The sequence below is a fragment of the Bos indicus x Bos taurus genome, chromosome 9 (assembly GCF_003369695.1).
Source record: "Bos indicus x Bos taurus breed Angus x Brahman F1 hybrid chromosome 9, Bos_hybrid_MaternalHap_v2.0, whole genome shotgun sequence".
Taxonomy (NCBI): Eukaryota; Metazoa; Chordata; class Mammalia; order Artiodactyla; family Bovidae; genus Bos; species Bos indicus x Bos taurus.
Window position 1 is genome coordinate 39,955,080 of NC_040084.1, and position 17,918 is coordinate 39,972,997.

General features: G+C 41.8%; 1 protein-coding gene across 3 annotated transcripts in view; it reads left to right on the plus strand.

Annotated features, from left to right (window-relative positions):
• Window positions 1-509: 509 nt before the first annotated feature.
• Window positions 510-17,918, plus strand: part of METTL24 (methyltransferase like 24) — a 128,733-nt gene continuing 111,324 nt past the window's right edge. For all 3 annotated transcript variants that reach the window (XR_003512589.1, XM_027551219.1, XM_027551218.1), the window contains exon 1: window positions 510-957. Coding sequence is in view for 2 of the 3 variants with exons in the window: in XM_027551219.1 (XP_027407020.1) it covers window positions 640-957 (318 nt within the window). In the remaining variant the exon portion in view is untranslated. The remainder of the gene's footprint in view (window positions 958-17,918) is intronic.

Genomic DNA, 17,918 nt, shown 5'->3' on the forward strand with positions numbered 1-17,918 from the left:
CACGGGTTGGCTTCAGGCAAAATTTAGAAATGGAATAACTTTAATTTGATTATTCTGCATCCAGCGCTATTCTGTCCTCCCCCTTTCCCTTCTTTCTTGAGGGAGAGAAGTTGTAAACCTGAGCATATAAGTGTGATGTATTTTTACAATGTGCTTCATGGCACAAGCTGCTTGACAATCGGAATTTGTTCCTTGCAGCAAAACCTGGCAGCTCACCTATCCTCCTCCTGTGTTTCTTCAACAACACTAGTACTAGAAAATGAAGTTATGGCCCAGGATCCCGTTAGGACTGTGCTTTTTCTGGCCATGTAGTTTTCAGGCTCCGGAGCCTGGGCTGGAGGGCGCCTCCTCGGGGACCCTCGAGGTGGGGCTGGGCCCGGAGTCTGGCTCGGCTGAGCCGCCTGCGTCCCTGGGACCCCGCCTGGCCCGCCGTTCCGCGCGCCCTTGCCAGCCGGGCTGGATAAGGTTACGCCGAGGCTTCCTTGAACAGAGGAAGAGAGGCGGGTCAGAGCCCGCGCCCCGGCCCGCGGGGGAGTTTCCACAGTTTGCAGCTCGGGCCCGCGGGGCCACATCCCTGCTGCGGGTGGGCGCGTGCGGGCGGCGGAGCGGAGCCCCGGGCCGGGCCGGGCCCAGCCCTCCATGGCGCGGGAGAGGCTGCCCGGGAGGGGCTGCTGTGCCCTGCGCCGCTGTCTGCTCGCCGCCGCTCTGCTGCTTGGCCTGCGGCTCTGCGCGGAGCTGCAGCGCGCCGGGCCCCAGCCCCCAGCCCTCAGCCCCCCGCCAGGCCAGGCCCCCCGACCGCCCGGGTCGCACCTGCAGCCCGCGCCCGGCCAGCTGCGCGGCGCCAGCCGGAGGCAGGTGACCTACGTGCGCAGCGGGCGGCGAGCGCCGGCGGGGGGCAGCAGGAGTGGGACGCCGGAGCCTGGCTGCTGCGCCCTGCGCGGGCGTCCCCGCCTGAAGGTCAGTTGCAAAAGATGCAGTCTTGGTCTTTAGACCGGGATCCCCCTCCCGGACTCGCTCCAGAGCCCTCAACTCCAGGCCTCCGCGGACTGCCCAAACTGCGACCTTCAAAAAAAAAAAATCTTCTGCTTCCTCTCTCACCTCTGTGCTCTCTTAAGCAGCACCACTGGTGGCATCCTTTAATGCCCAGATACGATGAAGTGGGAGCTGGGTTCATTCAATAATCAACCAGTATTTGCTGAGCGTTCACTGTGTGCCAGGCCCACTGTTAGGCGGGCATCCAGCAGCGAAGCGCCAAGCCCTGCTCTCAAGGAGCTTACTTTTTGGGGGGAGGAGGGGAAAGGGCGTGAGCAGTGGACAAGGCAAGGGAAAGAAAGGAGTTCTGGTTTTGTTTGTATTTTCTGCTCTCCCGGTTTTCTCCGTGAGGCCTGCACAAAGTTGAGTAGGTAGCCACTGTGAATTGCTTTTCCACTCTACCTTCATGGCAGTGATGAAGATCCACTCAGTCGAATTTTCCTTGAATTCCACCGCAGACGTCGTCGGCAGGGTGGTGAGCGGAGGGTGAGAAGTCCAGCCCCCAGCACCACTTAATGGAAAATTAATTGGACCTGGAGGACTGAAGTAATAATTCGGATTTGTCTTAGAACACAAACAGTGTTGGTCTCCCTACCTCATTAACTTCTTGGCTCAGGCATTGAGTAGTTATTTTATTCAGTTTTGACCTCTTGAGTTTTAAGCCTCTGGCCTCCTATCCACCTCTTGGAGCTCAGTAATTTACTTGGTACTTGGGAATGAAAAGATTAAGAACTGAAGGTCTGAGCTTGCCTGGTCTTTATACATCAACCCTAACCACATCCTTTGGGGCAACTTCTTTTGCCTTGCTTTTCCTCTTTTCTTTTAAACATCCCCCTATTGGGGAGAGAGAAAAACTCTTCCTTGGACTCTGCTGCTTTCTTTAACTTCTAACCTACTTTTCAGTGGCACGTCTGCCAATTTCTTCTACTGTTTTCCTTTCTCTCACTTCCTCTTCAAGCCTTGACCTCTGTCTTTCCACACCGCTGCTGTCCCTGTCTAATCCATCAGTGTTATCTTCCTGGATTAATTCAGACATCTATATCTGAAACCTCATTTCCTATATTAAGTCTTAATTTGCTCTTCCAGAACGATGTAGTCACTTCCTGCATTCTTCTAATGCACTACCATGTTTTGCCAAAGGCTTTTAAACACCCTTTTGCCAAGGGCTTACCAGGACAATCCTGATGACCATGCTGCACCAGGGCCTGGGGGCACAACATGAGCTCAGGGTCTAGTGGGGAGGCCCAGAGCACAGACATCCAATAATGTGACAAACGCTGTAATTAAGATCTGAACTCTGCTTGAGGAGTCAAGAAAGGCTAACCTGGAGGGGACATTTGACTCAGGACTTGGTATTGCTTAGGAGTTCACGTTCTTTTGTCCCTCTGGATGTTCTCAAATGTTCCATCCTGGGCACCCCTAACGCAACCTTGCACTTGGCATTTCACATCTGCTCTCAGCCTCCATTGCTTCTCTTTTACCTGTTGAAGAATCTTTCTTAAATCTTAGCTTCCACTTCAGACAATAGAATTGATAACTGGAGCCTCAAATGGAAAGGTTTGGAATGCATAGACTCAAAGGGCCTCTGGAGGGCAAGTTCACATCTGCTTCCTTTAGGAGGCTGCTGTAGTGATTCCTGCTGGAGACAGTGGTGACTTAGAGTGGTTTAAGTGGAGGTGTGGGAAGTGGTCCAACATTGGATATATTTTGCAGGAAGATGAGAAAGGAGTAGTTTTTGTTGTTTTGTGTTTTCGGGGGAGTAGATGGAAATCAGGAGTTTTGTTTTAAACATCTTGAGTTTGAGTTATCCTTTGGATATCCATATGGAAATGTCACATAGGCAGTTGGACATAGGAGTCTGAAACTGGAGGAAATGTCCAGGCTGAAAATAAAGACGTGGGAATCCTCCGTGTACAAGTGGCTCTTTCAAAGCTGTGAGACTACAGGAGATCATCTGGGCAGTGAGGGTTGCTCACAAAGACAGAGATGCAAGTCTGAGCCCTGGGACTCAGTTTTAAAAGTAAATTTTAAAGTAATTTAAATTAAATTTAGTAAATTAAATTTAATTTAAATTTTAATTAAATTTAATTTAAGTTTTAATTAAATTAAGTTTTAAAAGTAATTTAAAAGTAAATTAAAAGAAAAAAAAGTACATTAAAAAAAAAGGAAATATTTGCATAGAACCTTACATGTTGTAAGCATTCAATAGTGGTCGCTTTAATTTTCACTAATCTGTCCCAAGTCTTTAGCCTCAGCCGTTCCCTAAATATCATTTGTTATAACTTCTTTCCACTCCTTTGGTTTATGCTGATTCTTTTACCCCCATCCTATGATTCATGCCCTTTCCATCACTGAACATTCAGGTCAAGGACGGTGGCCCAGAAACCTTTTTTCATCATTCCTACTTCCTTGCTAATCTTTGACCAGTTTGGGAGACAACATAAATGCGTTCTGATTTGCGAGTTGCTTTGTATGTGTTGTGACCTAATAATCTATTTTAGATTGAATGTTTTGTCTGTGCAGTTGTTCATGATGGAAAGGATCACATTTCCTAGTGACCCTTAGTAAATGTTTATTCCCAAGACATCAATAAGTAAAAAATAAGAATCTTATTATTTCAACCTATTATGTGTAATTGTAAATGTCTTTGGTTAAAAATATATAAGAAATAATTGAGTGAACATAGAAATTAAAATAACTATTTTTTAAGTATTGTTTTAGGTTTTATTTAGCCTCTTAAAGAAAAAAATTTCCCTGGATTTTCTCCCCCCTAGCTAGTTAGTTATTTTCATATTTTCAGGGTATACAGTATTACTTTCCCAAATTCCTAGATAGTGGGAATCTTGAATTTGTTTCATTTTTCCATTATTTCACAGTCAAATTAAAATGTTCCTCCAAAGTGGAAAGAGCAGCTATCTAGTCTGTTCTCCCAGTTTAGGGAACAGAGTGGAATGTCCCCTATCTCTCCAGGGATAAGTCTTGTTCCTTTTTAGCCTCGCATTGAGATAAGGTGAAATATAAACTGAATGCACAGTTAATTAATATAATAAATTTAGAAGTAATGTGTTAAATTCCTTGAATCCTATTTTATTTAAATTTTGTTTGTTGGGGATAATGATAAACAATATTATTTAGGTTCTTGGATACTTTGCCGTAGGCATCTACCAGATTGGTGAAGGAGAAAAAGTTCCATTCTATTTTGAGGATGGCTTTCTGGGTGAATGAAAACCTGTATGAAATAATTGGGTTGCCAAGTGTTTCTTGTCAATGTGCTTCCTTTGCAGGTGTTAGAGGCACAAAAATTCAGCAATTATATTGCCACTTTAATCATAGCTTATGCTTCTCTTAAAGCAAATAATCTGTTATAAAAAAGAGAAATGTGTAGTCCCCATGTAATTCTTTTCCTCTTTTCTTATCCTCTTCTTTCACCAAGCTATACAAGAAATAGTTCTAAATATTAAACCCTCTTTCACATCAGAGGTTCCAATCTTACAGCATTATGAAATGAGGGCAGATGATACATGGTGGATAAACACTGCCCTGTGGGATTAGGACTCCCCTAGAATCCATACATTTTTCTATATTACAGAAACTTTAAGCATACAAATATCACTATGATTCTTTTTTATTCTTTTACTTTCTCTCTGTTTTCTGTGTTTCTTTCTGGTTTCTCTTTCTTAGATATTTACTATGATTACATGGCTTAAGTTCTTCTGGAGGACATAAATAGAGGACTAATGATGGTCTCCTTGATTATACTTTTTTCTACAATCTTGGGTAGATGTTTCTTTTACAAGTAGGGAATCTACCTGAAAGCAGCAAAATATATGGCTCATATGCCCAGGAGAAGTACTGTTGACAAAAAAATTAATCAGTAGTCAATCTGAGAAAGAAATGGAAAATTTTACTTGAACCAAACTGAGTATTATAACTCAGGAGACAATCTCTCAGAGACCTTTGAGAACTGCTCCAAAGAGGTAAAGGGGGAGGCCAGTATAAGCGATTCTCTAGAAATGGTAGTGCAGTCAAGCACACAGCTTGATGGAGAGTTACTGTGATTCATAAGTAACAGATATCTTTAAAGGTTTTAGCGCTTTTCTAAGTATGGGTTCATGAATTTTCTCCTGAAAATATCTATCTGAAGGCCTATCTTTTCTTAGAGCACAGAATGCCTTATCCTGATTTTGTCCTGAGTTCCAGGGTATTGTAGGTCAGTGAATGTAGTGGCTAATGACTTGATTCTTATAGAACTGGATAGTAGACAACAGTCTCTGTTTTACAGTCCCCTCCCTTTTGGTCTTAATTTTGACCAAGGTTTGAGAGGCATTTCACGACCAACTTGTCCCAAGGCGCTAGGAATGCTCATTCCTAGGTCAATCAGGGATTTCATTGATAGGCTGCTCAGTGCCCTGTTACTGCACTTGGCCCTGTTAACAATAGTCAAAAGCCTCTGGACCATCTGTTTTACTAGTCAGTTATGGTCTAGGATGTCTCTTGTTGAGTCTTCTTATATCTAAAGTTACACTGTTATAATCTTTGATCTTATAGGACAATATATTTGGTCAATTGTTTAAGCTTGCCTAATCATCATTAATTTTATTGGAGGCTCCATCACACATTTGGTAGTATAAGAAATAATAATCTTGTGAAATAGGTAGAATACAAATAATATAGCTAGTAACATTAATAAAGTCCTAAGTGAGTATTTAAGGTAAGAATTTCCATTAAGGGAGGCCCAGTTCTCTCCAGGTCACCTGACCCAGTCTGTTCTGTAGCAGTTGCTCTCCTTTCAGTTCAGTTTAGTTTAGTTGCTCAGTCGTGTACAACTCTTTGTGACCCCATGAACCACAGCATGCCAGGCCTCCCTGTCCATCACCAACTCCTGGAGTTCACCCAAACTCGTGTCCATTGAGTCGGTGATGCCATCCAACCATCTCATCCTCTGTCGGCCCTTCTCCTCCTGCCCACAATCCCTCCCAGCATCAGGGTCTTTTCAAGTGAGTAAGCTCTTCGCATGAGGTGGCCAAAGTGTTGGAGTTTCAGCTTCAGCATCAGTCCTTCCAAAGAACACCCAGGACTGATCTCCTTTAGGATGGACTGGTTTGATCTCCTTGCAGTCCAAGGGACTCTCAAGAGTCTTATCCAACACTACAGTTCAAAAGCATCAATTCTTCGGCAGCTTTCTTTATAGTCCAACTCTCACATCCATACATGACTACTGGAAAAACCATAGCCTTGACTAAACGGACCTTTGTGGATAAAGTAATGTCTCTGCTTTTTAATATGCTGTCTAGGTTGATCATAACTTTCCTACCAAGGAGTAAGCGTCTTTTAATTTCATGGCTGCAGTCACCATCTGCAGTGACTTTGGAGCCCCAAAAAATAAAGTCAGCCACTGTTTCCCCATCTATTTGCCATGAAGTGATGGGACCGGCTGCCATGATCTTAGTTTTCTGAATGTTGAGCTTTAAGCCAACTTTGGGGAAGTACTAAATTGGCATTGTACATAAAGTTACCAAAAAGTCTGTGTGTATAAGCTGAGTGGTGGGTCATCATGGCATTTTACAGGATTGAGAAAAGAAGGTTGCCTTCTAAGAAATTACGTGGCTAGCTCCAGAAGAAAAAAAAATAAGCTTTCTGGTTAAGCTGATATTTCTGCCATTGGGGTGGTCTGGTTAATGCATAATGCAGGTGCACAGTGCACACTAGAAGGGAGGGAGGAGGTCCAGACGGGCAGAGAAAAAAGTTTATTTAAATTTTTATTGTCTTGCCTTAAAATATAAATTTTGTTTCATCAGAACTCATACAGGAGCAAAGCTTCCTGAAGAAATTTCTTCTCTCTTATCGGAGATATTTTGCTTGACATTTAATATGTTGGATAGAAAAGTGACTTCTGAGTCACAGAGCTACAGAACCCAGCAAAGTGCTGGCTTGGTTTGTTAGTTACAGATCGTTTGGAACAGTGTGTCAGGGGGAAAAATGCTCTTTCCTCTTCTCCTGAAAAACCATATGGCAAGATTCTGTCTTGTCTTCATCACTTCTTGTCATCCTCTTAATTTTCTCATTCCATGATTGTCTTCAAGAAGAATGAGGAAAAATGGCATAGTAGGCCCTTGATATATCCAACTGCCTTAAACATCATTATTCTTTACAAAATACTTGAAGGTAGGTTTGAATTGCTTGTAAAATAAGGCCCAGCAGTAGTTTCTAGCTTCTTTAGGCTTCTGCTATTTCCCTACACGTCTGTCCTTCAGGAGCAACATTCATTAATCCTCTCACATTGTCCTCAGGAGGCACAGCATTTTCATTTTAAACAGTCGTGGAGGGTAATTGAATGGATTCCAGCAATATGTGGGTGTGAAATAACACTTGCTTAGTTTCGCCAAAAAAAAAAAAAGCAGGTTCTGATGAAAACTTTGATGGAGAGTAGGCTTCTGCACTCCTTCCAAACCTCACAGCTCCTCTGAGAGCATTCTGTGGGCAAAAGAACTGCTAATGGAGGCCCCACTGGTTTTCAACAATTGGTGATGGAGATTTTAGGTTTTCTGTGTGCAATTTGTCCAGTTCATTTTCTCCAAGAAACAGGAAGCCTTATCAGTTTTCTCGAATTGGATTTCATTTTTGGTCTGTAAAGAGAATCAGAGCTGTGTAGTTCAACTGGAGACTGGTAGACATTTGATTTTTTTCCATCTGTGTTATGACACTTTCGGAGTCCTTGTGCTTAGAAGTAATTTGGCTCTTTATTCTGTGATTCGTAGGAAGTAACAGGTGCCTGCTTCATTACCATGAAACTCACATTAAGGCATATTATCTACCAGCGTTGATAAGCTTCTCTTAAAAGCAGCCGTTGAGTTCTTTTAGATACCTCACATCAATCGTATTAATGACCTGTAGAATTTTCTACTAAAACAAGGAGGGAAAATTTGCTGTCCAAGAAGCGCTTTTATCCTACTCAAATGATTGAAACAAAATTGACTTTTATGAGGTTTCTAGTCTATGACCATATGTAATTTAAACTAAAAGCAAAGTGGCCTGTTAGTTTACGACTCAAGGAGGTAAATTGGGCCTGTGAAGAATTTTGTTTGGGCCACACAGTGTTTCAAGTAACTAAACATAAACATCTTCAGATGCAGCATATAGTGTCCAGTGGAGTCCAGTTCGGCACTGTCTGCCTTCATATTATCTGTCTGATCTGTAAAGGCATTTGAAGTTTCAACCCCTGAGCCAGGTGTCAAAATTTGCAACTACTTTTCCTAAAAAGTGACAAACAGGTTAATGCTGCTAAGCTCAGTGGCAGCTTGGTACATAAATACTGAATACACAGAAGCTAAGGATCCTTTTATGTCATTCCTAGTCAAGAGAGTTCAGTAACCTAAGGCTGGAATTGGCTACTGGGGAGAGTAAGGTTTAGGGGAGTATACTTAGTTGATACAACATTCTTTTGGTTATTAAAAAAAATACTGGGGCCTAGCTTAAGCAGAAAAAAAGAATTTATTGAGAAAATTTCGGAATTTATCACTGAATTGTAGGAAGAGGTAAATGATTATGATGTTGAGGAGAGAAGGAATAAGGTTACTCTGGAAATCTCAGCTTTCCTTGGCCTTCTCCCCACCGTGCCACCATAGTGAGACTCACCTCCCTTGACTCCTGGGCTGGGTCCATTAGATACTCACGCTGGGTCAACCAGTACTAGCCACAGGCCACAAACCTAGCCCAGTATCCAAACTGCACCTCCCCCTCCCCGTCCAGGGAGCCATTCTTAGAGAAAAGAAATTTTCTGAGTGCCATAGGTCTTTTTTTATACATAATAATCTCAGAGCTTAGCCTCTGTGCCTTTCCCTTTGTGTATTTCTTTATTGGTTAACAGTTTCTCTATTTAGAACTGTTAGAGATAAACTCGGAGAAGGCAATGGCAACCCACTCCAGTACTCTTGCCTGGAAAATCCCATGGATGGAGGAGCCTGGTAGGCTGCAGTCCATGGGGTCGCTGAGGGTTGGACATGACTGAGCGACTTCACTTTCACTTTTCACTTCCATGCATTGGAGAAGGAAATGGCAGCCCACTCCAGTGTTCTTGCCTGGAGAATCCCAGGGACGGGGGAGCCTGGTGGGCTGCCGTTTATGGGGTCGCACAGAGTTGGACACAACTGAAGCGACTTAGCAGCAGCAGCAGAGTTAAACTTATTTCCAAGTAGCACTCATCAATAAGTTGGTAACTTGTGATACTTCTGATTTTTTATTCAGTTTGGCATATATACACAAGATATATATCTATGCAATGTTTTTCTTTTCTTTTTAAGTAAGACATTATTTGTGAGGACTTTTGTGGAGAAGATGAATATCATCAGTATTCAGCTCATGATCCCCACTAGGGTTCTCAAACCAAAGTTAGGGTTTTATGTTCTTTGTTTGATTCTTTTGTCTGTCAGTTCAGAGAGTTATTTTGTAAAAAAAAGATCTGAAAAATTCTTCAGAGCATCTGAATATTTACAGTCCTCTTTGCAATTAGTCTGGGATTCTTCAACATATGATTACTTCTGTATCAAGGCTGTAATACAGATCGCAAATGACAGCACCCAACTGAAGCTAGTGAAAGCAGGGATTCACTGGAAGGTCACTTGGGTAGAATTGAAGGAAGACCCGCAGAAACCAGAACAGCTCTCAGAACTTGATTATGGACTAAAATGAGTATTGAGGACATTGGTTATCCATGTTACCCATTTGTGGTGGTGATTTAGTTGCTAAGTCTTGTCTGACTCTTGTGACCTCATGAACTGTAGCCCACCAGGGTGCTCTGTACATGGAATTCCCTAGGCAAGACTACTGGAGTGGGTTGCCATTCTCTTCTCCTCTCCAGAATTACCTATTATCAAATATATAATGGGTATTTGAGCTTTCCTCATAGCTCATTTGGTAAAGAATCTGCCTGCAATGCGGGAGACCTGGGTTTGATTCCTGGGTTGTGAAGATTCCCTGGAGAAGGAAATGGCAACCTACTCCAGTATTCTTGCCTAGAGAATCCCAGGGATTCTGTCAGACTACAGTCCATGGGGTTGCAAGAGTCGGACATGACTTAGCGACTAAACCACCACAACCAGTGGGTATTTATCATTCTTCTAGGCCATACCTTTGAATTCCCTTCCTGTGTTTGAGGAATTCTCCACCTTTCTAAGAAAAAAGGTAAAGAATAAATTTCTTTGGCTCTAAGGAGCATTCTTGTGACCTAGGCGTCACCATTCACATACACCTTCATGAGAGTTTGGATTGGACTTTAGAGACTTGAAGAAGCAAGTTTCAGCACAAGGACCACAGAGCCTCTGGTTCTAGTGGAGGCATCCAGTGCCAAGGGTGGTGGAATGAACAGTGGTGTCTGTGCCCAGTGGTGGGGCAGTGCAGGCTACACTGGTGCCCTTGCTGGTATTCCTCCTGCCCTTGAGATTCTGTAAGCTAATAAATCTTTAGTCAATTCCCTTTCTACTTAACTAGCCAGAGTGGTTTCTATTGTTTACAACCAAGAACCCTGGCAGATCAATAAATTAGAGTTGGCAGTTTGGAAGGTTACAACTGTAGCTTTCCCTCTTCAATTTTGCTTGCTCTATTTAATTCAGATTTTGGAACATGATGATTGGGGTCTGAGTAACTATGGGCTAATGGACCTTTCCCTGACAAGATAATAACATTTAGTGCTAGATACTAAATCATACAAATCTGCTAACTTATCACTAGAGACACCAGGTTCTTTTTCATGGCGTTCTTTTGGGTATCTGGCAGCAGAGGCCAGTTTATGCTGTGATCACAAACAACCCTCGAATCTCAGGGCTCTTACTGACAAAGGTTTGTTTCTTGCTTATGCTGCGTATCTGTTGCGGGTTGGCAGGGGTGGGGCGCTGCTCTGTGCTGTCTTCATCCTCTCTCTAGACCCCAGACTGGAACATTGCCTGTCACCTCGGCAGAGGGATAACTGCTTTGGAGGCTCTTGTGTGGCATTTTTAACTGTCCTGGCCAGAAGCCAGACTTAGCACTTTGCTCACATTCCAATGACTAGAGCTGGTTGCTGGGCCCTACCCATGCAGGGGGCCTGAGATCTGTCATGTGCTCAGAAGTCAGAGAGCAGGAACTGTTCGGTGAGTAGCACTTATGGCCACCACACTATGGTAACCCTTCAATCATCTGTATCTAAATGGACATCATCTAGGTCATGTCTCATGCTCCCTGTTTCCAGTGCCTCGCTGAATCTGCACATTTGGTAGTATTGAATAAAGCATGGGGGGCTCTTTTCAGGGGGCATAGATCTAAAATGAAGCAGACGCCTGAATTTAGCAGAACAGTGAAATAAAACAAGACGCGATTTACATCTTATAAACAGTGCTGTAGCATGTCCTGCAGTTTGTTAAGTACAGTGATTCTCGTTGACATTGTTTATTCTTTGTGTAGAGCAGTGATGGGGTGATGATCTGTAGGTCTTTTTTTCTGGGGGAAAAAAGGCAAGTTATTTGAATAAATAAAACCATAAGTGTAAATGAAACAAAGGCCTCTAGTGAGGTGAATCAAGCTTTGTGTTTAAAATGCATCTTCATGGCAATCACTTACTTATTTTTGGTTAGAGCAAGCTGAAAGGCTTCCAAGCATGTTTTCAGAATCTGGTCACAAATCAGAGACAGTATTCATGTTGTGTAGTGTTTGTTATTGCACACAATAAGACAACAAGTATTTTTAGTTTATTGTTCATATACTTTGAGTTGTTGTTATTGCTGTTCAGTCGCTAAGTCATGTCTGACTATTTGACCCCATGGACTGTAGCATGCCAGGCTCCCCTGTCCTTCACTATCTCCTGGAGTTTGCTCAAATTCTTGTCCATTGTCTGTTGACCCCTCTCCTTTTGGCTTCAGTCTTTCCCAGCATCAGGGTCTTTTCCAATGAGTTGGCTCTTCTCATCAAATGCCCAAACTATTGGAGGTTCAGCTTCAGCAACAGTCCTTCCAATGAATATTCAGAGTTGATTTCCTTTAGGATTGACTGGTTTGATCTCCTTGCTGTCCAAGGGACTCTCAAGAGTCTTCTACAGCACTACAGTAGAGCATAACAAATCAATTAAAAATCCTAATTAGCAAAAACACATACCCGTTGAGTGCAGAATGATTTGGTTACGTATGAAAGGAGGCCTCTTCATTCAGCAATTTTAGGGGTAGAATATGGAGAAGCCAAGTAACACCTGAGGTCCTAGGGGACTTATTTACATGGATTTGCAAATGTCATGAAAACTTTTTATTATCATGCATCCTCACCTATAAGAGGGGCTCATAATTTTACACTTGATGTCAGAAGTTTAAATTCTGCTCCCCTTACTTATTGAATGTGGACAAGTGACATACCCTGTCTGAACTTTAGTTTCTTCCTCTGTAAAAAGTTAGTACTTAACTCATGAAGACTAAAGGAGAGTGTGTAGGTGAAAATGCCTGGCCTATGAAAATAGTTCTGTAAATTAAGTTGTCTCTGTTCAACCTTGTATTGCTGTGATGCTGGCTCCTGAACAGCAAACACATGTAGGCCCATGTAACTGGGTAGTATGAAGCACAATATTCATTGAAATTTTTAATATTCCTTTTATTATTCTTGAAATTTATAGCATATATAATATGCTTTGCTGTCAATATTTCCAATGCTGAAAAAATCTTAAGTAAAAGCTGGAAATAAGCATTAACTTTTTGTTAGCATTTTAATTATAAACTTATTCCTCATGTAAGTCATTTATTATAAAATTGCTAGGGCTTACCTGTTCCTATCAGTTTGTGATTTTTTTTCCCTCAAAACCAATTATAAATATCATTTAAAATATTTCCATTAAATAATTTTGGCCTGTGTTAGGGTTGACAGTATGAAATGTGTTTCCAAGCTTTTGGAATACAATTTTCACTTAAAAGGATGCTTACAACTCGCCTATTTAATACTGCCACTTACTATAACTCTGCTACTTCTTTACTTTAGGGGAGTCCACTGGAGTAATTGTGGGTTAAGGAGCTAATAATTTCTCTATTTTTCCGGTTCCATCTTCCACATTTTAGTCTAATAATAAAGTGCATATTATTATACTTGGCACTTTATATTCATTTAAAAGACAAACTCAACCAACATGATAAACTAAATCTAAGTACAGACCCTGCATATCATATTTTGCATACTATAAGGACTTCAAAATACTTACAATTAAAGTGAGGTGTTAGGGGGCCACTATGCTAGTATCCTTTCATTTAATTTTCACAAAAAATCTGTGAGGTAGGAATTGTCCTCATTTTTCAGATGAGGAAGCTGAGGCTCAGAGACATTAATAAATGTGGGTAAGACATAGCCAACGATGAGATGAAGGTGTAAACTCAATATCCATGACTCTCAATTTGCCCACTGAAAAGGGCAACGGACAACCAAATCTCATGTAAGGTAGATCCTTTACTACCTGAAAATTAAAATCTTCTTTTAAACAAAAGACACAAAGTTAAAAGGCAAATCATAGGCTGGGAGAGAGTATTTGCAATGCATATCATGAATAATGGCTTCCCCAATGGCTTAGTGGATAAAGAATCCGCCTGCAATGCGAGAGACACAGGACATGCAGGGGGTTTGATTCCTGGGTTGGGAAAATCCCCTGGAGATGGGCATGGCAACCCACTCCAGTATTCTTGCCTGGAGAATCCCATGGACAAAGAAGCCTGGTGGGCTATAGTCCAAAGGGTTGCAAAGTGTCGGATATGACTGAGCAACTGCACACATACATCACCACAAATAAGGGGTTAATACCCTAAAGTTTTTTAAAAAACAATAAGAAAAAAAAGATAAACAACTCAACAGAAAAACAAACAGTCTTAACCAGGAATTAACAGAAGAGGAAATCTGAAAGACTAATATATAAATATATATATTATGTAGATTATACATATAGTATATATAATTACTAGATAATATATTATAATACAGTTATAATATGGAAAGAGAGAGGTGAGTACAGAGAGATGATAAATCCTACCAATAAGCAGAGGAAGCAAATCAAAGCACAATGGGATTATATTTTATTGTCCCCCAAGTCACATTGGAAAGAGTATACAATGTCTGATAAAATGAAGAATGAAGAATATTGAGGAAAAGGAACTCCTTACTAAACTACTTTATCCAAAGTAGCTCCCTATCCTGGTTGCTCTCCTGATACCTCCTCTTATATTCTCTGTGGCATCCCCACTCTCTGACATTTTTTCTTTCTCTAATTCTTGTTTACAGTTGCATCCCCTATAAAGGTGGCGGGGGGGCTCATGTGTCCTGGTCACTAATCTATCCCCAGAGACTATGATAGAACCAGCATAAAGCAGGTGCTTAGTAAATAAGGCTAAAAAATGGTTATTTCAATCACTGGGGTAATAGACCAGTGTGTTTGAGGAACATTTGGATCTTTCAAGAGCTATTCCAAGACCCCCTCCAGATCTCTAATTTCTGGATCAGGATTTTACACCCAGACTCTTGGAAGAGAGCTCCCAGCATTGACTTTGCTTCAGACTATGGTACTGCAGAGATTTGGAGCCATATCCAGCCTGTACCCGTTTTGTAATGGCCCATGAGTGAAGAATGGTTTTTATAGATGAATATTTGCAATTGATATGATGTTAGGAAACACTAACTTTGAACCCCAATGAAGCAAAATGCTATCTAAAAATAGTATACTATATTACCAAAAATGTTGTACAGTTTTTATTATATTTTGAATTTCATCAATAAAAATGTAGAAATTTGTCTTCTCATTATGTAAGAATCTATTTAATATCCTTGATTTTGCCTCTTGGCTCACAAAGTCTAAAATATTTACTATTGGACTCTTTACAGAAGACATTTGCCAACTCCTGCTCTGGGAGTAGCCTCAGGCCCACCTAACTAGACTAAGATTGTGGGGGAGACCATTGACCTACCGTGGCCCCAATCTAGTCCTCAAGACCCTTGTGCTAGAGTTTTGCAATCTGCAGCATGAGAAGAATGGGCCGAGGCTTTCCGCAGGGATACTGAAGACATGCTTTAGTCCTCTCTAATCACTCATGGGAATGTCATCATAAAGTCACCCAAGGTCTTTGTTTTGAGGCCATTTCTAGGCAGTGAGTGTTAAAATAATTTAAACCCTGGTGTTTTCCTGTTACCCACACATATATAATTGTTCAGATTTTATTATGACAGTCAGATGAACCCTTTTTTTCCAGCTCTGAGTTCACTCTTCGTTTAATACTTAAAATGGTTTGAACTGTGTGCTGTGAGAGATCCAGTATTTTCTAGTAATATCTAGCATTTAAATTTTCTGATCACTCGCCTAGTTAAATATTTCACCTCTGGCCACTGCCATCTCCTCGGTGTTTTGCACTGCCCACTTCTTTTATCCCCTAGAATGATCTAGGCATTACTGATAGTCTCAGGGTAAGAGAGGGAGATGTCAATGAAGTTCAAAACAAAAATCAACATAAAACTGATTCAGGATTTCTTGCCCATTGTGAATTTCTTACGCTGTCTTTTCTTCTTAGGCTCCTATACTATTGATCTTGCCTTCTCTTATTTACACATCAGTCCCTTTCTTCCATTTTTCAAGCCTTCAAAGCATCACTCCCCATCCAATGCTCTTGAGCTTACAGCAAACAAATCCTAAATGTATGTCATTTTCTTACTTAGGCAATTTAGTTTTCTCCTCTGCATCCAGGCCCAGCATCGGGATGAATTAAGCCACTCTGGCAGGAAGGCAGAATTGGTTGCAATCAGTGTTGATTTTCAAAAATCAAGTTTCCTACATGCTCTGTATGATTAGACAAGCCATATAATGTGCTCAGCATAGTGCCTTGGATGTACATGGTTAGCACTCATTACGTGTTGACTGTGCCCACTTAGGTCCAGTGTTGTTCCCCTCATCCTGGCTATGGCTACTGCTGTTTTGTGATGTAGGGGAAATATATTACTAGTGACGTTTTGGGAACAGTAGTATATTGCTTCATGCATATCTTCTTTTTCCCTTCTTATGCATCTTCGTTACTTCCTTTGGCTTTTGGGAACCCTGGTGAACTGTATTTCCTTCTGTCTGCTGTGGAAGGTAGTTTACACAGAGTGCTAACATGAACTTTAGGGTTCAAGAGCGCCTAGAAATTACCCATCTAGGTATATACCCAAGAGAATTGAAAACATGTTTGTACAAAACTTGTACATGTCCTGATCCATGCTACAGTGTGGATGAACCTTGAAAATACTGTGATAAGTAAGAGAAAAGAGCCCCAGAAGGCCACACATTGCATCACTCCATTTTAATGAAATAACCAGAATATGCAAGTCTATAGAGGCAGGGAATGGATTAGTGGTTGCTAGGGGCTGGAGAGTGGAGAAGGCAATGGCACCCCACTCCAGTACTCTTGCCTGGAAAATCCCATGGACGGAGGAGCCTGGTAGGCTGCAGTCCATGGGGTCTCGAAAAGTCGGACACAACTGATCGACTTCATTTTCACTTTCATGCATTGGAGAAGGAAATGGCAACCCACTCTAGTATTCTTGCCTGAAGAATCCCAGGGACAAGGGAGCCTGGTGGGCTGCTGTCTATGGGGTCGCACAGAGTCGGACACGACTGAAGCAATGCATCAGCAACAGCAGCAGCAGGGGCTGGAGAGAGGGGAGGGAAAGTGGTGAATGGGGAATGGCTGCTACTGGAAATGTTTTTTTTTTTTTCAAGGTGATGAAAATATTCTGGACTTAGTGGTGATGGTTGCCTAATCTGTGTATATATCAAGTGCCACTTAATAGTTCACTCTAAAAATGGTAAATTTTATGGTGTGTTAATTATATCTGTTTAAAAATATTCTCAGAAACCCATGGAATGAATGGCAGGTGTGAAACCACATGTTTTGCTCTGTCCAGATAAAGATAAACTAACTGTGCAATAGCCCTGGAACCCAGTCTGATGGTGCTCACTACTGGGCATGGGCACACTCAGTGGAAAGGTGGAGCCCACATGCTTGCTTTCCTAGGAAGCACCTGGTTTGGTGTCTCAGTGTGGTTACCTGACTACTGGTGAACTGGCTGGTGCTCACTCTCTCATCAGTGCCCCAAGCCTGGAAGATGCATTGTAGCATCAGGCACATACAGCCCTACGTTAGGAATGCAGGAGCTGGCTGTTTGCCAGATAAAGGGGATGCCCCAGCTGCCATTACTGTGAGCTCGCTGGGCTCTTAGTGCATCAGTTTTTTGCATAGAGTCAGAGTACCAAGTGTTTGTCAAAAGAAATGGTCAGTCACTGGTCGGCCCACTGCCCCTCTCCTATGAGTGAGTGCTTCTGCTTAAGGACTTCAACTCCCTTGGCTCTTTCTTTTTCTTGCCTTCGTTTTCACCCAAAGGACACTTGTCACCTCATTCATGATGACTTGTGTGCAGGACACATCCTATACGTTTTGGAGGGCGTTTGTGTTAAAGAGAACAGCAGTTATGCTAATATCTTACTTGTATCACTCTCCCCAGCTTCCACAGGCTTGCTCTGATGTTATTCTACTGGTTCTCATAGTATCTTAATGAGTGAGGTTCTGTTACTTCCATTCCATCAAGAAGAAATCTGCTTAAATAATTGGTTTCAGGAAAATAGAATTATACCCCAGGTTGACTGAGGTCATATTTAGTATAGTGTTTACTATGTGCTGTGACTACCTCCATGCTGAAATCTGTATCTCAGCAAAATCTGTTGACAACTGTAGATGTGAAGTTTGATACAAAGTCTTCTTAGATATTTCCCAAGTCAAATAATGTATTTTAAAGCTTACTTTTAGCCATTTTGTCAGGTTGGGATTTCAAGCATGCCTTGCATTGCTTAAGAACAAATTTGAACTGATTACATAATTATG